Below are 24,578 nucleotides of genomic sequence, written 5' to 3'. Positions count from 1 at the left end.
GAAAAGAAAAGAAGAGAAGAGAAGAGAAAAGAAAGAAAAGAAAAGAAAAGAAAAGAAAAGAAAAGAAAAGAAAAGAAAAGAAAAGAAAAGAAAAGAAAAAAGAAAAGAAAAGAAACTGGCTTCAAATGCTCAAAGTGAAATCAATGGGGAAGTACAAAATAGCACAGGGAGAGTCAAAACTAAATGAAGGATTGTTTGTAAATCTTCAAATTCTTATAAGATTGGGCCATTATTAAGTTGGCTAATTGTTATTCAAACACCTTCCCTACGACGAGCTACTTTTTCATAACATACTTAACCCACCCAAAGCAGAATGGAAAAAAATAATAATAATAAAATTATAGGTGTCTGTTTTTGTATAGTTAGGAAACAGGAAAATACAAAAAATATAATTTTCACACCCAACTCTTGATTTTTAAGTTAAACACCCATTTGTTTTTCTGTAAAAACATAAGGAAAATCAACTAGTTCGTACACATTATTTCCTTAAGAAGACATTAAGCAAACACTAAGCAATACCTATTACAGATTTACTAACTTGAAAAAAGTTTTTGTTTTTGATTATTTTCATTAATCTTCATCCACGATAACAGGTTTTGATTCCATTTGATGAAAATATTTTTAAATTTATTTAAATGTTGCATTCAAGAAAATATCAGAATCTTTGAGATTCTCATCTGAAAGCACAAAAATTATTTACAAATCAGAAAAAGTGGCTGGGCGTGGTGGCTCTCGCCTGTAATCTCAGCACTTTGGGTGGCCGAGGCGGGCGGATCATGAGGTCAGGAGTTCGAGACCAGCCTGTCCAACATAGTGAAACCCTGTCTCTACTAAAAATACAAACAATTAGCCAGGCGTGAAAGCCCTGTAATCGTAGCTACTCGGGAGGCTGAGACAGGAGACTCACTTGAATCCGGGAGGAGGAAGTTGCAGCAAGCTGAGATCATGCTACTGCATACCAGCCTGAGTAACAGTGTGAGACTCTGTCTCAAAAAAAAAAAGGGGGGGGGGGCTATGATTATATAACTATATCATTGTTGGATACTTTTTTAAAGGAATAAAATAAATTGCTTTATGTTAAAGGTCAGCATTCAAAGGAGTCAGTGAACCCAGCCCCTGAATAATTTAACATATTTTGAATATTTATCATTGTGTATGTGTAAAAATGTCTATAGATTTCATTAGTTTCATGAATAAGACTACAGGTTTCCAAAGTTATCAATTACAACAATAAACACATTTTAATTTGTCTTTAAATAATATGTAGAATAATATTTTCAAAGAATTCCTGTCATAAAGCATCTTCTTATTCCTTTTAATCCAAAATGTAACTGGTAGGAAGACTGCAAATACATGTTTTCTAGATAGCAATAGGAAGCTGGAAAAAAAACAAAAGACCTAAAAATTGGATCTGATGAAGTTAGTAGGCCCCAACCTGAGACTTCATCCCCCACTCCTTAAGCAGACTTCTGGCAGTCTAAGCTCCAGCCCTCTGTGTTTCCTTCAGGTGAATCACCATCTGATTCCTGCAGGTTCAGGAAATACTCTTCCCCAGTCGACAAATCTCACCTACTCTTAGTTATGAGTCATTTACATTAGCAAGAGAGCAAGTTGTTCCAGTAGTTGCCGGGCAGGAGAATTTGAAAGGGTGCCCCAAAGGACAATCTCTAAAGGGGTAGGGGAGATACCTACCTTGTCTGGTAGGGGAGATGTTTAGTTTTTATGCTTTACCAGAAAATCCACTTCCCTGCTGACCTTAGTTTCAAAGCTTATTCTTAATTAGAGACAAGAAGCCTGTTTCAACTTGAAGACACCGTATGAGGTGAATGGACAGCCAGCCACCACAATGAAAGGTAAACAAAAAATTTTTCATTTTCTTAAAAGCCGTAGTTGATAAGACACAGCAATGATTAAAAACTGTAATTATACTTCTGCTTAACTCTGAGGTCTGAAGAAAAAGTAGAAATTAGAATGCTGACAATAAGATATGAGGCACCACTGTGAGCCACGAAGCTTCAACTGTTTCCAGCTCAGGCAGGCAGAAATATAAACTACACATTGTGCCTTCAAAAGTAGAAACAATGTTTTGGCAATCGCTCCTATTCAGTACATTTTTTTTTAACCACATTTACTTTATTAGATGAGGAAAAGACAAAGTCTCTTATAATTGTTTCCCAGGACCCAAAACTTGAAATTTGTTTCATAATCGTTTATCTGGTTTTTTTTAAAGAGAGACAAAAAAAAATTTTTCTCTTTCCTAATTGTCTCATTTTGATAAAAGAATCTCAGTCTTTTCACTGTACCACAAAGAACAGGGTAATCCTCATTTTGATCCCTGGAGAAATCGTGTTAAAACGTGTCAGGAAAGGACTGAGAAAACTGCCCAGTGACTGACAAACAGGTTAGAAACAGCTTACTTTTGTTCCACATTCAAACTGTTCAGGAAGTTTTCACTGCAGTGAGGAAAACAAGAAGCAAGCATGGAGATCTCACTTCTTTTAAATTTTAATGAGGACTTTTAAAAGGTAGATGAGCCTAAAGTAGAGTGACTTTTTGATTTCTTATTTTAAGATTTATCTGCTATAGAATTTTATATCACATTCTCAAATTGAATCTGCTTTCATGTTAGGTATATTAACATTTTTAACAAGAGATTTCTTTCATAATTGTTCTCCAATTTACTAGCAATATGAATAGCAATAAATCTGGTTCCATATTACTTTATACTGGGGGAAAAAAGCCAGACACCCTGTTGATATTTATTATTTCTGCCAATTGAGATTAACTGTCTCCACGAAGTTAGGGATCAAAGAGGCGTATTTTCTTAATCCTTCAGCAACATCTCATCCTCAGACTCTTGTTTCTGACATCTACTTGAAAAACGTTGCAGGTATACGTGGGTTAAGGACAAGGGCCTAGAAGAGCAGATGGATGGCTGAATTTCCTATTTAAGGATATAGCCTACAAAAAGAAAGTATCCCGCCGGAAAATCTTTATTTCATGAAGACACTGAGAAAATGCCCTAACCAGAGATAACATGCTAAGAGGATTTACTGCATTTAGAGATGTGGGTGGGAAAAGGAAGACTAAGTTAAAAGGAATGTTCTCATTTAGAGTTGTGCTGTTTGTGCTCTTCAGAGTCTGCCTGCTTTTCTTCCTTAATATCTTGGCATTTGACTCTCTTTAAGAACAACAACAACAAAAAAAATTTCATGCTTAGCTCTTTACTCTGAGAAAATGCCACAGAAAGTTAAGATAGATGAGACCACAATGGTCATTAGTTCTTTGTATGCTCCTGAAATAAGAAAAGTCAGAAAAACCCATTAAAATCCCTCAAAGCCCAATAAAGGGTAAGGTTGTGAAGACAGGACAGAAGTGAGGTGAGATCTAGGTAAAGTCACCTCCCTAGAAGCATCCCCCAGTCTCCAGGGTAGATGTTCTCTATGCAGGCATGAGGCAGCAGTTTGGGTTTAAAGTAGAAAGCCCAGGACTCATAGCAAAATGACCTGGGTTTAAGGGCTGATTGTAAAAAATATTATCAGTGTGACTTAGGCAAGTCTCTGAATTCCCCAGGAGCTCACTTCCCTTCCTCACAGGTAAAATGAAGGGATTAGATCAGATGGTCATCAGAGGCCCCTTGCATCTCTAGATTCCCACGATCCAGGCGATATGCTGAGATGCTGGGGTTGGCAATGAAAGAACCTAAGGCTTGGACCAAGCACACAGGAATGCTTGAGAGGAAACGGGGTAGAGCCACAAATTAGGTCCTTCCCAATTCTGCCCCTAGCCAGCTACATGATGTTAATCAAATCTCGACTTCTCTAGGTCTCAGATCCTTCCTCTGCAAGATTAAAATGAATGTACTATTTGCTCTTCCTACCTGGCTGAAAGTTTTACATTAATACAAGTATTTATACAAGGGCCAGCTGCAGTTTTTATACTTGTAACTATCTACAGGAGGGCGGCAAGAGCAGAAGTAAATGTGATGTGATCCTGTTGTTAAAAACTAGATGAGAGGCACCCACCTCTCAGACCTTCTGCTTCAGGCCAATGGTGAAAGACAGGCTCTATCTGACCTTACAAAGATTATTAAACCCTCTACCTCCTTATATGGCAAAGACAGGCAGATTAGAATATTTGTTCTCTATCCTATACCTAATTAACATATTTTGTTTCATTAATATTCTTATTGGCCAAATATAAAAAAATTACACTAAAATACACTTAAGGGAGAGCACTGATTAAGTTCCATCTAGTATAAGTCATGACATTAAGTCATTCATATCAATGATTCTATGGTTTCTCTTAAACAGTAATTTCTAATGATTTCCATCATTTTAAAAGAAGAGCAAAACACCTTAAATGACCTTTTCTAATGTATTAGATAGGATCCGTATGGCACAAACTGTCCTTCTATTCTTAATACTAACACAGTAATAATTAGCATACACTGATAGCTTTATATGTGACAAGATTACTGCATATTTTATCAGGCTTTTTTTTTTTTTTTTTTTTGAGACGGAGTCTCACTCTGTTGCCCAGGCTGGAATGCAATGGCGCGATCTCAGCTCACTGCAACCTTCGCCTCCTGGGTTCAAGCGATTCTCCTGCCTCAGCCTCCCACGTAGCTGGGATTATAGGCACCCGCCACCACGTTCAGCTAATTTTTGTATCTTTAGTAGAGCCGGGGTTTCACTATGTTGGCCAGGATGGTCTCAATCTCTTAACCTCATGATCTGCCCATCTCGGCCTCCCAAAGTACTGGGATTACAGGCGTAAGCCACCGCACCCGGCCTTATCATGCTATTTTTTTTTTTTAACTCAGACAACCTTAAGGTGTAAATTACTATTATCCACTTAAACAGCTGAGCAAGCTGAGGCTTAATGAGCATACCAGTAGGGAGCAGAGCTCTGACCTTGAAACACTGCCTACAGTCAACCATGCTCTATTTGCTGTTACCTCTTTTTGTGGGTAGTTACATATGTAAAATGATTTAGACTTATTGTATATTTACTGTACACTGGTATCATGGTATAGACTACAGGAGATAAATGGCCATCTTGGGTGCATGATTCCCTGCAATGAAGTTGGAGCTATTTTAACTTGCTAGTTTTCCCAAAGGAGGCATGAGATGCTAATCAGCACATGAATACCAAATTTTTGTGCAGGCAGTAGCAGAGCGGTAGTTAGGAGCACAGCACTGACATGGACTTAGGTTCTGTTCAAATCCAGGCTCTGCCCCTCATTAGTGATGTTAATGAGGGCAAGCTCTAGCACTCCAGCGTCAGACAGCACGTATCTGCTCAAAGAACAAATAGTGTGTGCAAATAGCCCAAGTATACTGTACTCCAAGTATTCTCTCTAAGCCTCAGGTTTTTTACATCTGAAAAATTAGAGCACTAATTCTTACTATCCACTCAAGTACCATGTCAATACTGACTTATTACTACATGTCAAGTTTGAATAAAAGGTCTGTGCTGTGGTAATACTTCATTCAAAACAATCTTATGAGGGCTGTTTTACAGAAGAAGAAAAAGGCACAGAGAGGTTGGGTAACCTGCCCAAGTAAATGGCAAATCTGTAATGTGAATCCAAAGTCTTTTTAATAAATTAAAATATACATAGGTAATTTAGAACATTCCTAGGCACACAATAATACTAGTCAGCATTTGGGGAGCTCTTTTACTGTTGTTGTATGTAGCAAGATAGACACTTACACTTCTCAAGCTCCCGGAGAAGGGTTTTGCCCTGTAGCCTAAGAGGCGCTCAGGTCAAAGATATTACTGGCTCTTGACCACCAGAGCAACTCTCTGGAGGACACAGAACAAAGTGAAACTTTGTTTTCCAAGTCCTTGAGTCTAGAAGGTACCCTTTATTGACTATATCAAGATTCGGAATGTCTCCGAAGCAGAGGCCAGTATACCAAAAGGGCAGCAGAAACAAAATGATCCGAAGTCCCTATACTAAAGGAGCTTATCATCTAGTTGAATAAAGAAAAATGTTAACAGAATACTTCGGCTGTTTGCACACATTAGAGTACTAAGCTCTGTGGCTCTCAGGCTGAGAACTGAAAAGAGAGATCCAAGAAAACAATGCATATATATCTGTTGCCTCTAGACTGTAGGCATTTGAGGATTTGTTATACTCTTTTGGGGGTGGATGACCTACCTGTCCAAACTTGTTCCTCCTCAGACCTGCTAGGCCCCAAAATTATAAATAAAACTGAAAATAAATCACTGGGCCTTTCAAACTTTTTTAGATAAACTGGCTCCAAGACGAATTGAGAAAAACTGTAAAATTAACTGTTTTTGTTGTTGTTTTTGAGACGGAATCTCGCTTTGTCACCCAGGCTGAAGTGCAATGGCGCAATCTTGGCTCACTGCAACCTCCACCTCCCAGGTTCAAGCTATTCTCCTGCCTCAGCTCCTGAGTAGCTGGGATTACAGGTGCCCGCCACCACGCCCAGCTAATTTTTGTATTTTTAGTAGAGACAGGGTTTCACCATGTTGGTCAGGCTGGTCTCCAACTCCTGACCTCGTGATCTGCCCACCTCAGCCTCCCAAAGTGCTGGGATTACAGGTATGAGCCACCACGCCTGGCCTAAAACTAACTGTTTACTAGATGTATTTATATAGAAAACAGTGCTACATATCATGATGAAGCAGAATGTGGCTCACAGTAATATGCAATCCTTAAATAATCACAGCTACAACTGTATTCTAGTTGTCTCACCCAAGCATTTTAAAAACCTAAAAAATGAAAACTTTGAGAGGATAATGGCTTGCATTAGGTCAAAATAGTACATGCCTATATTATATGCAGCAAAACAAATTAATAGAAGAATAGTAAATGCCATTTAAAAGGTAATTACTATATCAATGTGTCAGCATATGCCATGATGGCTGCTGGAAAAATAAAACTATATATCTGATAAACATCAATATTCCCTTTACTCTAAAACATTCATTCTAATTTCATAATGTAAACAACAGGATACACACACATACACACAGTTTTAAATAAATATAATTTTAAAAACTATTCACTCTGTGCCTAGAGCCAACAGTACAATACCTCAAGTATTATCTCTACTTTTCATCCTAAGATCCAGAAATGCTAATATGTACCCAATCCTTCACAAAGTCATGCTGGATCTTACTATGGTCTTTTTACATCCAGTTTACAGTCTATATGAAATTGTAAATAAGACAAGCACTAAACAACTGGCCAGTGCGGAACTCAGTTTGAGTGCTCAAAGTTGCAGGCACCTGAAATATAAATGCCATGGTACACTACTTCTTGCTTTAATGGCTTCCCCATCCTGGAAGATGCTCTCAGCAAAATAACTGTCTCATAGCCAGGGTGGCAAAGCCAAACATTTCTACCCTTAAAGTTTTTCCCCAACCCAGCACCTATCTGGAGATGGTACATTTCCTATGCAGCCTCCCTTTCCTCTTCTGTCAATTACAACCTGATTAACTTCATGCCAACTAAGCTCTCCTTCCAATGTATTCATATAATTATTTTATTTATTTATAATCTTTCTGGTTCCAACAACAACAACAAAAATGAGGTGTTCTGCAGAGATGCTTAATATGAAGTTAATTCAAATGAACTTTAAATTTAAACAAATGAAGCCTGGGAAAATGAATGGTGGGAAATTAAAAACCATATGAGAAATTAGTTCACCAAATGCATTCATCCCTATCTGATAGTGTTGGGCCTTAAGGTGGATCTCAACTCCAACAGGAAATCAAGAAGGCATAAAGATTTGCTGTTGATGAATTCACAGCTGGCCTACAGAACACCACTCTTATTACGTAGAGTAGAAATAACTTTCTCCCATGGGTCTTAACATAAAGAACCAATGTTGTATTGAACACCCTAAGAGTAGGCACAGTGAAAAGGGTTGAATGCTTGAAGACACCAACTCAAAGCTTAATCCAGGCATAGCCATTTTACAGGGGCAGGATAAGACAATGTAATGGGGCCCAGGCATGTGGCTCACTTTAAATATTTTCATCTTATTGCTGTTTCTCCATAATCATTCTAAGGAAATCTTTCTGCCTCCTTCTCACCAGTGTACTTAATTCTAATTACGAAAATTTCACAAGTGTTAGACATACTAGCTGTCTTTTATTAGCATACTGGTACTGTTGTTTCTTCTTATACCTGGCTGACTTTCGTCACTGATATAACCGGTGGGGCTGCTGCTGGCATTTGAATTTGCAGCCCTCCACTTTAGCTCCCCCGACTTTACAGTGAGCTGTTCAAAAACCTCAGCAGGTCCAGCGTTTGATTAGCCTCCTAATGGTTTGATCAGACCTTCTTCCTGGTCTTCAGTCATGCCTTACACAGGTCAACTGCCAATTCCTACTCTTGTCAACACCCTCCCTGGGCTGGTACCCTTTCACTTCAGAAGACAGAAAAAAAAATGTGTTAAAAATAAAAAACAGAAAACTTACATATGCCTTCCAAAATGAAATTAAGTCAGAGAGCAGGCCAAATTCCATGATTGCCTAATAGTAAGTCAAAGGTGTTCTTGAACTCTGACTCTCTGCCTGCAGGTACTCTGCTAGACCCTGGAGATAAAAGGATGCAAGGACACTCTGGCAGTCAGGCAAACAACAAAAATAGAATACAACAGCTGGAGGTATGGGATACCATAGGGGCTGAGGAGCACTTACGTGGCACATGGGGATAACATGGAAGGCTTTGAGAAGAGGAGGCAGATGAGTTAGATTTGAAGGCGGCATAGGCAGCTTGCCTAATAGACAAGGGGGAGAAGGGATTTTCACGATAAAATGCAAGGTAAGAAGGGTCTGGTGCAGAAGCTATATAGTGGGCAGGTATACAGGTCAGGTCAGGAGATCCTCATCACCTGCAGAGGAGCCTGAGTTATGTCCTGTACAAGACAGTAAGCCAGTGAAGACTGCGACAGAAGAGGACATCAAGCAAAGAAATGTGAATAGCAGGAAAATGCATGTGGCAAATATTAAGATAATACAACTATACAGGTTACTATCTCTCCTAGTTGAGGAAGTTACTGCATCTATAAATCAAGCCAGAGAAAATTATTTTAATTCAAATATTCCTATTAGTTTAAGAGACATTGTTTAAAAAATGACTAATGCCAGAAGTTGATAAATTCACTGAAGTAGGAATTACTTTGAAGAAATGTGTGTGTGTGTGTGTGTGTGTGTGTGTGTGTGTGTTTGTATTTCATGAAATGAGTTATATGTGATCCCAGATCCTTTTACTACATATGGGTGAGGGTGGGTTATTTATCTGTATTCATGAGAAGAGAAAAATGAGAGTGAGCATTTGATGCTGATTAAGAAATGTGAAATATCCACTTATGTTAAAGACTTCACTTGAGAATTTGAAAATTGTCAATGAAAATAAGTGATGAAATTGAAGGAAAAATGCTCTCTTAGGTAACTGTCTTACTCCATTAACTTAAACAGCATTAAGGTTTGGTTAAGCTGTGATTAGAAGAATTAGGGTAGCTAACCTGAGAACAGTTCTAATGGGAAAGGCCTGGAGAATACCTGCACCACATCCCACAGCCCAGAAAACTATAATGATGACTGTATTAAAATATCAAGGTGACACCACCACTACCACCATAAAGAAAATTATAACTCTTAAGTAGAATGCTTAAGCCACAGGACGCTATTCCGAAACAAGGAACAGCATCTACGTGAACTTGTGAAAAGCATTCTGCATCTTTTAATAGGCTAGTAAATGTTAATCAAACAACTACAGACTTTACCTGGAGTCTTGAATTCTAAGAATATTTTTTAAGGGCCAGAAGTCACTTAAAATGTATTTAGCTTAGAACATACTCATTTAAAACCACTATGCTGGCTACTGGGACTGTGGCCCCTAATCTGACTAGCCTCTTACATAAATGATCCAGAAGTTACTTATGTGGAAATTATACTTTGCTTAAATAGAAGATAAAAATACGTGTTTCAACTCAGTAAGTTTTAAAATTTGAGTAAAATTCTTATTACTCATAATAACTACATAGTAATGTGATACAGATCTCCTGATCTGACTCACAATAGCCACATAATAATGTGAGTAGTAGGAGTTTTACTCAAATTTTACAACTTACTGCATGAAAAGGTGTATTTTTACTTTCTGTTTAAGAAAAGCATTTACTGTTTATGCAAAGTATATTTGCCATGAATTACACCTTTATATTCCTATAGCCTTACAATATAAAATTGACTTAACATATGTTCTCTTACCAGATTCACACAGCACCCTTGGGAAGTATGTCAGGTATTTATTATTCTCCCTGTTTCATAGATGAGGAGGCTCAAGCTCTTTGAAGTACAATGCTTTACAGGGTCACAAAGATTGAGTCAAAAACCTAACAGCTGCCTACTGAATCCAGGTCTAGGATACTTTGCACTGGTCAGGGAATCTCAGTCTAGAACACTTTGCACCAGGGAAGCTACTTCTGACACTCCACAAGGCCAGCAAAGCAACACTACAGAGGCAGCCTGTTCTGGGGTCATAAAACCTAGAGCTCATTTCCTGGTTTTGCCTCTCACCATCTGTGTGGTATTGGGCAGGTTGTTGAATCTTGCTCGGTTCCCTCACTCATACAAAAAGAATAGTCAGGTTTGAGGTTAAGGTTATAAAGAACCAGTAGACACAAATCTTGTCTTCAGGGAGTTTACAATCCACTTTACATCAACCCCCCCCATCCCCTCTCAACACACACACACACACACACACACACCCACCAAGGTACCTGAGGTCACCTAAAAAAAAATGTTAAGTCTCTATTGTTAACCAAAATAGGCCTACTTGTAAGCTGTATGTACCAGCAAAACTATGAGAGGACAACATCCGTGTAGCACCTGAAAAACCTGAACGAAGGGCTGCTGTGCTTTGCATTCCAACACGTTTGGGAGACTAACTCCGTGCATGCATTAATCAAATGTGCTATGAATACAGTGACCTAATTCCATTACAATAAGAGGTAACTCATAACCAGTGAGGTAACCTGCCTCTTTCCCCAGGCCTTCAGCAGAGCTATCATCTTAGCACTGTTGAAAAACACACATAAATTTACAAACACACATACACATAAAGTCAGGCTTAAACTGAGAAAGATTCTTAGATTATAGGTGATTCCAAAATAGAAGAGATCCTGTATCTTTCAACATAAACTTTCTATCAGATGGCTTTTGTGAAGACTCTCTCTTTACCACAAAAATGCCGGAACTACATCAATATCTCTATATAATCAATCAGTTCAATATAGCTTTTCAGAAGTAAAGTGCCAAAATAAACCTTCAAATCTCAAATTCTTACAATTTCAGATGTGAGCTTTTAGAGGGAAAACTGGAGAGTGGAGGACAAATAGGAAAAGTATTGATATTACAACTCTTCTCATCTGAGAACCACCACTACCAAACACTAAATCAAAAATTAATCATGAGCAACTGCATTTAGGGAGGCAGCATTTAACTGACATTTATATTTCAAGATCCTGACCAGAGGGCAATAACAAGAGAGATGAAGCCCAGGGAGAGTTAAAGCACTGCGATGGCATGACAGGGCACACCGGCCCACTCTTCCTGCTGAGGGAGTTTCCCCCAGCATGGTACAAATGACTCCCCACCCATGCCAAGATCCAATCCAGTGAACTGCAACAGCAGGCTGGCTCTGTGGGGACCACAAGGCTGGGTGTCCAAAGTAGCTGTTCAGTAGTCCTGGATGTTGTCCTCCCATAGCCCTTCTGGGGAGAGAGCAAAGGTTTGGGCATCCAACACAACTGGGGTCAAGTCCCTACTCCACTACTCAGAAGCTTTTCCTGAACACCAGAAACCTCAGTTTTTCCCCACCAAAAGCAGTTTTATAACACCATCAGTAGGGTTTTCACTGAAAGACCCAAGTAGAGGGGTGGGCACAGAGAAAAGCTCCACTGTGACTATTAATACATTCTCAGGTGTGAACTAAACAACATGACCTCCTGTCACTACTTTTTCTGGGTTGCTAAGAGGTATAAGAAAAACCATTTGAAAAGAAATGCTAAGTGATGGTCAGTAACACAAGATAAATCAGGCGTTTGCAGGGAGGAGAGACATAGAAGAAGAGGAAGATATATTTATAATCAAAGAACAATTGGGGATCTATAGAGGTTAAGTATAGCCACATAAGATTAAATGACACACGGAATAATGGCTGCAAAATCAAGTGACTGTAGGACCCAGCAGGTAATGTTCCCAAAAGAGGCGGCCCAGGGACGTCAACAAGTATGCTGTGAGCTGGAGAACTGGAGAGAGCTCACTTCCCCATCAGGAAGGGGCAACTAATACTGCTGGATTGTTCATGCTGGATGCTGGCCAATCTTTTCATCTTTCAAGATGGGATCCAAATCTGGATTCTTATGTGAAATTTCCTGATGTTTTCAACATTGTTCAGGCCAAATAAAACCAGACCTCTAGTTTGGAAGACTAGCAGGTCCTTCACAAGCTTGATGGAGAAAACAAACTCCTACCTCTGCCCAATACTGCCCCCTCCCACTTCCTGTCCTCTAAAATAACCCCCCAGAATCATTCTTCACTTTTACTCCACAACAGTATAATAGAACTGCAATTTCAGTTTCTATTGGATTTTATATGAATCCCAGCTCTACCCATTACTCAGTGTGAGTCAAGGCAAGTTAATTAAACTGTCTGAATCTCGTATCTTCCTACCTGGCGGGGGTGGAAATATATCTAGGTCCTAGGGTTGCTCTGAGGATTGCTTAAGGTATCAACCACCAAGTTTGGGGTCCCAAAGCAAGCAGAAACTGAGAATGTGTTAATCCTTTTCCACCACCCTCATTTTAAAAGTAGCTTACAACCAACAACAAAGAAACACGGTTAGTAAAATAGCCAAAGGAAAATACCAATGGGTGGCTGGAAAAAAACCAGGTCTCTAAGCAGCGATACCATCTAACCTCAGGAATGACTGTGAAACCTGGGCCTACCACAAACATCACATTCTTGTGTGGTTTCATCAGCTCTCAGCTGAAGGAACAGTAGGTGGCAGGGCAGGATTCCCGCCCAGGATCCAAGTGCTGGAACGAAGCCCTTTACTACCACTGAAGCAATCTTCCTTGCAACACCCTGCAAGTGCTGGGACATGCAGACAATGCAGAGCCACTGTAGTAAAAGCACACAGGGAACCCTGAAGCTGAGGCACTGATCGTTCAGAAAGACAGCAGGCAGGTGAGGCTCTGAGACAATTTAAAGGAAAGGGCAAGCTCTTGGAGCTAAAGTATCAGTCAAATGACTCCTGAGAGGGCAGCTGAGGCCACCAGCCACACAGCCATCTCAGCATAAACAAGGTGCAAGGATCCACCCCCCCTCAACCCCTTGTCCAACCTATGAAGCATTAAATAAATTCAACTGTGTACCTACGATACACAGCAGGAACTAAAATGACTTCAGCTCCACCCTGCACAAGTACACAGGCTGCTTTGTAAAGGTTCATCATTTTTAACCTCACAGTCATCCTATAATGGACGAGTCATCATACCCATTTTATACAGGCAGAAATGGAGGGTCAGAAGCTAAAAGCAACAGAGCTCAGGCTGTAATCCAGAGAATCAGAGAATCAAATCCTTGCTCTATGCACTCCACCATGGTGCCACCATACTTGGTTAGAGGTCAAGGCAGGATTCTTTTTTTTTTTTTAATCCAAGCTAGAAAAAAAATTTTTCTTTGAGACTGAGTCTCGCTCTGTTGCCCAGGCCGGACTGCAGTGGCGCGACCTCAGCTTACTGCAAGGTCTCCCAGATTCAAGCGATTCTCCTGCCTCAGCCTCCCAAATAGCTGGGACCACAGGTGTACACCACCACGCCCATCTAATTTTTGTATTTTTAGTAGAGATGGGTTTTCACCATGTTGGCCATGCTGGTCTCGAACTCCTGACCTCAGGTGACCCACCCGCCTCGGCCTCCCAAAATGCTGGGATTACAGGCGTAAGCCACCGCGCCCAGACGGAACATTTTTAAATGCCAGACATTAAATGATACGCTTAAGAAAACCCTCCATTAATCCTTTATCTATCTCCACCTCCCACCTTCTCTGTCTCCTTCCCGTCACAGGCATGTTCTTTTTTTGAAAGAGTTTTCTGAGATTGCTGCCTCCACTTCCTCACCTAGCAAACATTACTCAACCCTCTGTCATTAGGCTTCTCTCCTCAAAACACCCTGGGCCCCCCAGCAGATGGAGCACTGGCAAAAACAATGACCTTTTCGTTGCTGAATCCCATCCAATGGCACTTTGCTGTCCTATGTCACTTGACTTTCCCCACAGGATAAAACTAGTCACAATTCCTCATTTCGTAAACTCTCTTTTTGGTTCACATGACATTATTCCTTTTTGGCAATCCTCCCAACTCTCTGGCCTCTCCTTCAGGCACTCTGCTCACCCTAAGACTGCTCCATTAAAAAGTCTACACTGGCTCTCTGCTATTCTCACTCCACTGTGTGGTTTGGGGTTTTTTGTTTGTTTGTTTGTTTGGAGACAGAGTCTCACCCTGTCATCCAGGCTGCAGTGCAGTGGTGTGATCTCAGCTCACTGCAACCTCTGCCTCCTGGGTTCAAGCGATTCTCCTACCTCAGCCTCCCCAGTAGCTGCGATCACAGGTGCACGCCACGTCACTCGGCTAATTTTTGTATTTTTTAGTAGAGATAGGGTTTCACTATGTTGGCCAGGCTTGTCTCAAACTCCTGACCTCAGGTAATCTACCCACCTCACAAAGTGCTGGGATTACAGGCATGAGCCACCATTCATGGCCGACTGTGCAGTTTCATCTTGGACAATCTCATCCATTCCCACAGCTTCTTCTATCACCTATTTTATGTTGGCCTTAGATAGACATCACCAGCCAGGGGTACTTCTCCAAGCTCCAGACCTGTCTCTTTAATCATTTAGTAGACACCTCTACATGCATACTACACAGGCATCATGAAATCAACCAATCCAAAACTAAACTCCACCCATCCCAATACGTGCTTGTCCTTTCATGGGTCCTACATCAGCAAAAGAGACTAAAATCTATAGTCAAATACCTGGGAGGCCTCCAACATTCTTCTAACCCTTTTCACTAGTATCATTCAGCCACAAATTCTTTAAGATGCCTCATATTTGTCATATATCTCCATCTCTACATGCTGTCACCAGTTCCTCAGCAGACTATTATACCTTATCTTTGGCTACACTCAGCATTTCCATGTGCTCCTTTCTGACTGGACCTTGGGCAAACCTGCCACAACCTGGGCATCATAGTTGTCATGGAACCTCTGTAATCCTTGCTTCCCCTCAGTTTGAGTACACCTCTGTATCTTCACAGCATCCCACACCTCTCATTCGATATTGAAATGGTCTGTTTACTTCTGGATTCTCAACTAGACTCTAAACTTGAGGACAGAAATGTACTTTCTCATCTTCATATACTCCACGGCCTGAAATATGAGCAGACTCTTAGTAAATGACCTTATGAAAGAGATCAGGCTATGGGTGGTACTGAAGAAGTAGTAGAGATTTCCAAGGTAGGGAGAGAGGGGAGAAAGGAGGTCATTCACAGGGCAGGAATGGCTATGAAGAAAAGTAGGGAACTAAACTCAGGCATATCACCTGAGAGTCTGCAGTTTGGTTAAACCAGAGAGTTCCAATAAGAGGAACATGATCTTGAATTTAATTTAGGCAAAGATTAATGGAAATAACAGAAGCAGAAACTGGCATTTATAAAGCACTTAATTTATAAATGTATATTCAATTTAACCTCAAGAAGAAAGGATGCTAGATACTATAGAGTAGGTATTATTGTTCCCATGATTCGAAAGATTATGGGGCAAGCAGATATCCCCAAAGTCTATCGTGACCTCTGAGTTACCAGAATTTAGCATGTTCTGACTTTCACATTCCATGATCTTTAACACTACAAAAATAACTCCTTATCTTTAGTTAGTAATTATAATTCAAGAATTGCCTTACCATACAATAACACAGGATTAAGGAGCAAAAGAATAAGATCTCTCATACTCTCCACTCCTGCCCCCAACCCCAGCAGACACTTTCTGCCTCTACAGATTTGCCTTTTCTGGACATTTCACCTAAAGACATGTAGTCTTTAGGTGTCTGGCTTCCTTCTCATGCAAAACGTTTTCAAGGTTCATCTAAACAATAGCTGTATTTCAATTCTTTTTACTGGGTAATATTCCATCCTTTGCCTATACCACAGTTGACTCATCTACTCTCCAGTCAGCACTTGGCTTCTTTCTGCTTTTAACTATCATGAATAATGCTGTTATAAACAATTGCATACAAGTCATTGCATGGGTATATGTTTTCATTTCTCGTGGCTAGATACCTAGAGGTAGAACTACTGGGTCATATGACACATTTGGTTTTAACTTTTTAAGAAACTGCCAAGCTCTTTCCAGAGTGGCTGTACCACTTTGATTTCTTATCAGCAGTGTATGAGGGGTCCTGTTTTCCCCACCCTCAGCAACACTTGTTACTGTCTGTCCTTTTCAGATCCAGCCATTCTGGTAGACGCAAGATGGTATAGCACTGTGGTTCTCATTTGAATTTCCCTACTGACTAACGATGTTCAGTGTCCTTCCATGCACTCTTGGTGAAATGTCTAGACAAATCTTTTGACTTTTTTTAAATTGGGTTGTGTTCTCCTTATTAAGAAGCTGTAAAAGTTCTTTGCATATTCTAAATACAAATCCTTTATCAGAAATGTAACATGCAAATATTTTCTCCCAGTCTCCTCTCTCTACGTCCTCCTTATTGGCCAACTGTCTGCTCTCTCTCTCTCTTACTGCAACTGTCAGTGAGGAAGGTTACAGGAAGCCATCTGAAGAGGACAACCATACAACTTGAGAACAGAGAAACATAAAACTAAAAATGTGTTTATCAGGTAATTTCCTTGAAATGTTTCCACGAGAAACTGGATTCAAGCTTTTTAAGCTTACTGAAATCCAAAGATCATTATTACAAAGTCTAGAAAATTAACAGCTTCAGTCATTCTCCCCAGTAAACTTTAATAAATAAAAAGAAAGTAGAGTTTTACCTCCTTGACTTACATTACAAAATAATGTGATGCTGGAACCCCAAAAGGAGGGATTCTAAGAACCTTAATCAATGCCTATGCTGCATTAACCAAAAAACACCTTCTGAATGCCGCTGTGTACCACATACTCAAGGTGAGGTATGGATAGATTGTCTAAACTCTCAAAAGAGTGGATTCTAGGTGGAGACAATCATGGAAAATTAAAAACCATTTTTTCTATCTACTACCAAATCAAGTACCTTAGCTACATGTGATATTTGCAAACAGAAGAGAAGGACACACACAGGAACATAAAAAGAAATAAGTGCCTCTCCACTTACTGCAAACTCCTACATATACTCCTGCCTCCCATGTGCCTTTCCCTGCTATCTTAGCACATATGCAGGGACAAAAGTAACTGCTCACATCAGCCCCAAGTTTGCTTTGTGCTTGGACAGAATGAGGTTACTTGGGGTCTCTTTAAGCAACATCAGTGATGGGACATGAAAGTCCCACATGGTTTTATTTCATGAGAAAGCGTGTGACTTCCCCTTACAGTAAACTGTCCCATAAGCACATTCTACTTCAGCTGCACTTTCCAGAACAGTTCCCAGGAATTCTGCTTTCTATGGTCAATACGTGATGGAAGCCAGAGAACAGGGAACTGATCCAGATGCAGGGAAAGGGATGGGGGAAATCATGTTTGAAAGTATCCAACATTGCACGCACATATGGTCTCAGCTAACCTTTATTAAGATGTCGTGAAGAATGCAAAGCTCAGAAAAGTTAAGGTATGTAGCCAAAGTCATCCACAAGACATAACTCCCAGCAGGGAATTATGAAAGAGGGCAACTCTTGTGTGGCCCAGGTGTTCATCTCCAAAGAGCACATGCTTTCTGAATCGTGGAGGCAATCGCTTTAACTGAAAAGACCAATATGTTATATTTTCAAATTCCTTCCCAACTGATTCTTTCCTCATTTTTCTTTTTCTCTCCAGAAATCAAACCAGGAATAACCTATGGTGAACCCACGCCTCAACTGTCCCCAAGTGTTTCCTGACACGCATCTTTGCTTACAGTGCATCACAACTGAAGAATGGGGCTCAACTTGACACTTGCAAAATTACCAAGTAAGCCGTCGGAAGAGATGTAAAGAAAATCTTACTTTATCAATGACTATTATTTTCACTGTTTGGGAATTTGGGGAGTTTAATGGTCAGAGAACCAACTAACAAAATAAACCAGCATTTAGCTTTGTGTTTCCTTATGTATAAAACAGTAAACACACAGGATAGTATCACTGAGACAAATTTAGCTTACTATCATTTTGTTTTAAACTTTGTTTCATCTAGACATCATCTCTAAAATGACAAGTAGGATTAAATTAATAATATTTATGGAAGATTTTAAACAAACTAGAATCACATATTACTTTCCAGATTTAATAGTTTAAACCAAGGTTCATGAGGTTCCCCAAGAGGCCAGAGATAACACTGACCTAGTCTACGGGGTAACTATTTAGAAAATGATCATACCTAAATACAAAAAATTAGCCAGGTGTGGTGGCGCATGTCTGTAGTCCCTGCTGCTCGGGAGGCTGAGGCACTAGAATCACTTGAACCCAGCAGGCAGAGGTTGCAGTGAGACGAGATCACACCACTGCACTCCAGCCTGGGTGACAGAGCAAGACTCTGTATCAGAAAAAAAGAAAGGAAAGGAAAGGAAGGGAAGGGGAAGGGGAAGGGGAAGGGGAAGGGGAAGGGGAAGGGGAAGGGGAAGGGGAAGGGGAAGGGGAAGGGGAAGGAAAGGAAAGGAAAGGAAGAAAATGATCATACCTAGGCAGCTGTGCCATGATAGTGACACCCTATAATTTGAATGACTTTTATTATTTCATTCCCACCTGGCAGGTAGAGCAGTGACATATGTTGATACTTTCACATTTTGTGCCAAGTGACACGTCCCAGTGAACAATGATGTAGCTTCACCAAAGGCAAAAGTGGCAGATTCTTCCCTACTCTGTCATTCATAATGTGACTCTATGAACAAGACAAATGGTAATTAAGCTTTATGTTATAGAATGCACACCAACTAAGTACTAGATACTGTACTCAAAATGTCTGCAAAGCATTTAACTCTCAGATGATCCAGCAAGATGGCTATGTATTCCATTTTACAGTTATGAAGAGGCTAAACCAGCATCGTCAAATAGAACTTTCTGCGTTGATGAAAATTCCCTATATCTGCACTGGTCAATCCAGTAGCCAGATGTGGTTACCGGGAAACCTGAACATAGCTAGTATGACTGAGGAAATTAATTTTTTAAATTATGCTTACTTTAAATTTAAATTTTTAAACCCACATGTAGTTTGTGCTATATCTAGCTACAAAGCCCAAGCATTCCCCAACACACATACTCAGTCCTGCACACACACATGCACAAACCTATTCCCCCTGCAAAGATAGCCACAGTTCCCTTACGTCCCAAACAAATACCACCCGCACATGTGGCACAAAATAATTTACTATGGAACTAGTAAACTGAGTTCTTATGTCACTGCATTTGTTAATTTAAAAGGAAATGGAATGAGAGTCAGAGAGAATACCAAAGGAAGTTTTACTCTCAATTATCGCTCTGTGTCAAGCCCTGCACTATACAATCCAGGGAATACCACCCTAGTAAACAAGAAGGGATGGGGAAATCATGTTTGATAATATCCAACACTGCATGCACATATTGTGAGAAAACAGTCTTTACACTGTAAAACAGCTGCTAATTTTTCTTAATTGAGTCACCAAGCTATTGTCAATTAAAGATGTTCCCTAACTTGGCCAAGTTCTTTACTGTCAGGGAAGAACAACATGATAAAACTGCCTGGGTGAAGAAAGTCATTCACTTTTAGTGGTCAATGTTACTGAGTGGAAACATCATATAGAGAAATGCTTCTGAGTACACCCATAAGTTTTGGAAATATTTAAGGTAATGACAGAGAATAAATGACGGGCATTAGCTGGCAAAAAAGAATATGATATAGACTTAATTCTAAAAAACAAATTGATCACACGAAACTCTCAAAGTTAAGTTTTGAGCCTTCCAGAGCATCCAGATGAGTAATGGCTCATCTGCTTCTTACAAACCATTTTTCGTCTCTACTACTATATTGTTTCAGCAAATAACTCATAACAGGCTTTAACCATAATTTGTTTAAGCTGTGTTGCCTAAATGTGAAATTTGTGAATGAAGTAATAACCAGGCCTAGACCTATCCCATTGAATTAAGAAGTCCTATAGTCCAAAATGTTAATCCTATACATAAACTAAGAAAGCAAATACCGTGAGGTTACACAGTCAACAAGTTCAACACCAGACTGTCTCGAAGCCACAAAACATTTCAATAACCACTGTGGAAAGAGGTCAATCCTACTTGATCTTTTTAATTTATAAATATATATATATGTATTTATATATATAAATATGTTAATATAAATATATATAGATATTATAAATATATACAAACACACACACAACCTTTTTTGACACTCTGATTGGAGACAATCTTTAATAATAACCATAATTGTTAGGTAAATCATCAAAATCATCATTTAATAAGAATGTGTTCATATAAATTAAACTTCAAAATATTATAATGATAAATGGAACTGACAGGCAATCCCTAGGCAACATTGTGAAGTAGGGGTTCTTGCACTCCACGATAGGTATGCATAGCAGATCCCCAGGTTACCAACACCAGCAGTTGAAATATTCCCTGCCAAGTATGCTGTAGCTCGTGAATTTGTATTTAAAATTATTTTGAAAAGCAATCCACCAGTAACTGTTACAAGGCACAGCCAGCACTTCAGGAGATGACATGGCTGCTCCTTTTCAGGCTGTGTCCCTCAGCTGGACTCTTTATTCTGATTTAAACTCACATGTCCTCTCTATTTCCCTAAGGGTTCTATCCCGGGTTAGATGAAAGTGACTGCTAATCATTTAATTGGGTAAATTAATTCAAGCAGACAACTCAGTTAAAGCCACACATCTTAAGAAGCTCCTAATGTCACTGATACTGATTTGGATCTTATGATACAAAAACAGCCAAGACTACATTAAATCAAAATAGGCTTAAATGATACTATACAAGGAAATATTATAAACTGGCAGTAGTAATATAGATGGCTGCTGAATCAGGCATTTTAACTTGTAAAGCTTAGTAATACCATGGATCTCATAACAGGCTAGTCCAGATATAAATTACTAGCCTGTGTAAGGATAGTTAGGCCAGGGAAACCAGTTTTTAAAAACACTCACAGTAAGGAATAAAAGGGAAAGAATTAGGAAGAGGACAAGGTTACTTAAGAACAGCCTGCACTTAGATGTCAAACAGCAATTTAGGAATCTGTTTTTGGATTTTAATCATCAAAACTTTCCTGTTTCTCTCCTCAAAGAAGGGAACCAAAACAGATACTAAACTGCCTGTGTGCAGGGCAGTGAGGGCTTAAATGTATGGCGTTATCTCAATAACAAAACCATTCCAAAACATAATTATAACTACAGTAAATATTATTAATTAGAGGGAAGTAAAAATTCAGAAGTGACCTTCCTTCTAATCTTACCTCCAAAAGGTGAATTTATAAATTAATTTCATTAGTTCAGGTTCCCAAAAAACAATGACAATAAAATGTGTTTAAATGGCCAAGAGATTTATTGGGGAAAATGGCTACCAGGGAAAATGGGGCAAGCAGAAGGCTGGCACAGCCTTCCAATCACTTGTGGGAGAAAGAAGGAAGGAAGATTGAATAGGAACAGTGCAGTGTGAAGAAAGTTCAAAGAAAAAGTTTGAAGACTGGTAAGTACTCCTCCAGCCAAAGTCTTTTGTCAGAGAAACCCCTCCTCTTACAAAAGCAGGTTTGTCTTGGTATCCCTGCCATGCTCAGTTACAGGCCCAGAGCAGTCCATGGGAAGGAAGCATGGCAGCAGCAAGAATGTGGTGGTAGATCCCCACAGGAGCTGGCTGTCCATCATGCTCCCCACAGTAGGAGACATGAGAGGCCCATGTCCATGGCTACTACATAAGTCAAATGCTCATGACCCAATTCACTGATTATATGATGCAGTGATATGGTATAGGTCTTTAACAACAGAAACTAAAAATTCCAAAAAAGCAAAAGGTTTAAAAATTCCCACAATAAATGCAATAGGTGTAACCTAGCCTTGTAAACAAAAAAAATATATATCAGGTTGCAATTACTTTTAACAAGTTGTCCTCCTTGGCAATAAACTGTAAAATTGCAAAACTTAATAAGAATGAGAAAATGAAATCAACATTTATCACTGGACTACACAAAAACGTATTTGTGGATATTCTTGACTATACAAATGCATTTTAATGAAGAATTAACAGATGATGTGTAAATATTTATAATAATCAGAGGCAACTTTATACCAGCCTACACCTTAAATTCTATGGTGAAAACAGATTTCAGAGAATCAGCAAGTCAGATCTACATCTATCCAGGACTTTTTTCATATGTTCACTTTAGAAGACAGTAGATTTTCTTTTTATTTACAAAATTGCCAAGACACTTTCTTTCTGTTCCTATCAATGGTCCCTAAAAGATCTTAAGTACTATAAGAAAGTCATAGGCAAAAAATTCAAAATGACCCACTAGTTTTACACCTTCTTAATTCTTAATGATTAAACAGCTTAAAACTGAGGCAGGGGAGGGGAAGATGTATTCAAAGAGGGTGCCAAAGACTACAAACCATGTGTTGGCTATTGTTATTTCCTTGTTATAGAAAATTTCAATTTTCTCTCCAGGTTTTGTTGATTATATTTGTAATGATATCAAACATGGAAGTAAGAATCGGGATAATTTACATTGGTATATTTATCTTCAAAAGGCTGGCATAGGGGATCAGAAATGGGACTTTTTACTCAACGGTCCTGATATGAGGGAGGCAGGGTAGTGAGAGAAGGTCGCTAATTCTTTGACCACTCAAAACATTAACAATGTGCTACCTTTACTCTTTAAATCATTGATGACATCTTTAAGTTCACCTGAAATAACAAAAAGTTGGGTCTGTAAGGGAACCTAGTGGCCTGTGGGCACGGTTGCCAAGCACTGAAGTCCCATCTCCCCACTTCTCCTACAGATAACGAGCTGCACGGCCAAGAGAGTCACAATTCGGGCAACAGGAGCGACGGACCAGGAAAGAACACCACCCTTCACAATGAATTTGACACAATTGTCTTGCCGGTGCTTTATCTCATTATATTTCTGGCAAGCATCTTGCTGAATGGTTTAGCAGTGTGGATCTTCTTCCACATTAGGAATAAAACCAGCTTCATATTCTATCTCAAAAACATAGTGGTTGCAGACCTCATCATGACACTGACATTTCCATTTCGAATAGTCCATGATGCAGGATTTGGACCTTGGTACTTCAAGTTTATTCTCTGCAGATACACTTCAGTTTTGTTTTATGCAAACATGTATACTTCCATCGTGTTCCTTGGGCTGATAAGCATTGATCGCTATCTGAAGGTGGTCAAGCCATTTGGAGACTCTCGGATGTATAGCATAACATTTACAAAGGTTTTATCTGTTTGTGTTTGGGTGATCATGGCTGTTTTGTCTTTGCCAAACATCATCCTAACAAACGGTCAACCAACAGAGGACAATATCCATGACTGCCTGAAACTTAAAAGTCCTTTGGGGGTCAAATGGCATACGGCAGTCACCTATGTGAACAGCTGCTTGTTTGTGGCTGTGCTGGTGATTCTGATCGGATGTTACATAGCCATATCCAGGTACATCCACAAATCCAGCAGGCAATTCATAAGTCAGTCAAGCCGAAAGCGAAAACATAACCAGAGCATCAGGGTTGTTGTGGCTGTGTTTTTTACCTGCTTTCTACCATATCACTTGTGCAGAATTCCTTTTACTTTTAGTCAATTAGACAGGCTTTTAGATGAATCTGCACATAAAATCCTATATTACTGCAAAGAAATGACACTTTTCTTGTCTGCGTGTAATGTGTGTCTGGATCCAATAATTTACTTTTTCATGTGTAGGTCATTTTCAAGAAGGCTGTTCAAAAAATCAAATATCAGAACCAGGAGTGAAAGCATCAGATCACTGCAAAGTGTGAGAAGATCAGAAGTTCGCATATATTATGATTACACTGATGTGTAGGCCTTCTATTGTTTGTTGGAATCTGTATGTACAAAGTGTAAATAAATGTTTCTTTTCGTTATCCTTGCTTGAATCCATCAAAAATATGAATTCAAAGAACTAAAATGGGCCGGGCGCGGTGGCTCACGCCTGTAATCCCAGCACTTTGGGAGGCCGAGGCGGGCGGATCACAAGGTCAGGAGATCGAGACCACGGTGAAACCCCGTCTCTACTAAAAATACAAAAAAAATTAGCCGGGCGCGGTTGTGGGCGCCTGTAGTCCCAGCTACTCGGGAGGCTGAGGCAGGAGAATGGCGTGAACCC

At 39.6% G+C, this 24,578-nt stretch overlaps 2 protein-coding genes across 4 annotated transcripts in view; one reads left to right on the top strand and one right to left on the bottom strand.

The window, feature by feature from the left end:
* Nucleotides 1-24,578, bottom strand: part of MED12L (mediator complex subunit 12L) — a 340,860-nt gene that overhangs the window by 116,942 nt on the left and 199,340 nt on the right. The window lies entirely within an intron of this gene.
* Nucleotides 1,472-24,336, top strand: GPR87 (G protein-coupled receptor 87). The gene is made up of 3 exons (XM_050779785.1): nucleotides 1,472-1,853; nucleotides 18,081-18,212; nucleotides 23,233-24,336. The coding sequence occupies exons 2-3, from the start codon at nucleotides 18,179-18,181 to the stop codon at nucleotides 24,273-24,275; spliced, it is 1,077 nt and encodes a 358-aa protein (XP_050635742.1). The 5' UTR covers nucleotides 1,472-1,853; nucleotides 18,081-18,178; the 3' UTR covers nucleotides 24,276-24,336.

The sequence above is a fragment of the Macaca thibetana genome, chromosome 2, assembly GCF_024542745.1.
Source record: "Macaca thibetana thibetana isolate TM-01 chromosome 2, ASM2454274v1, whole genome shotgun sequence".
Classification (NCBI taxonomy): domain Eukaryota; kingdom Metazoa; phylum Chordata; class Mammalia; order Primates; family Cercopithecidae; genus Macaca; species Macaca thibetana.
This window is presented reverse-complemented; position numbering and strand designations above follow the sequence as displayed.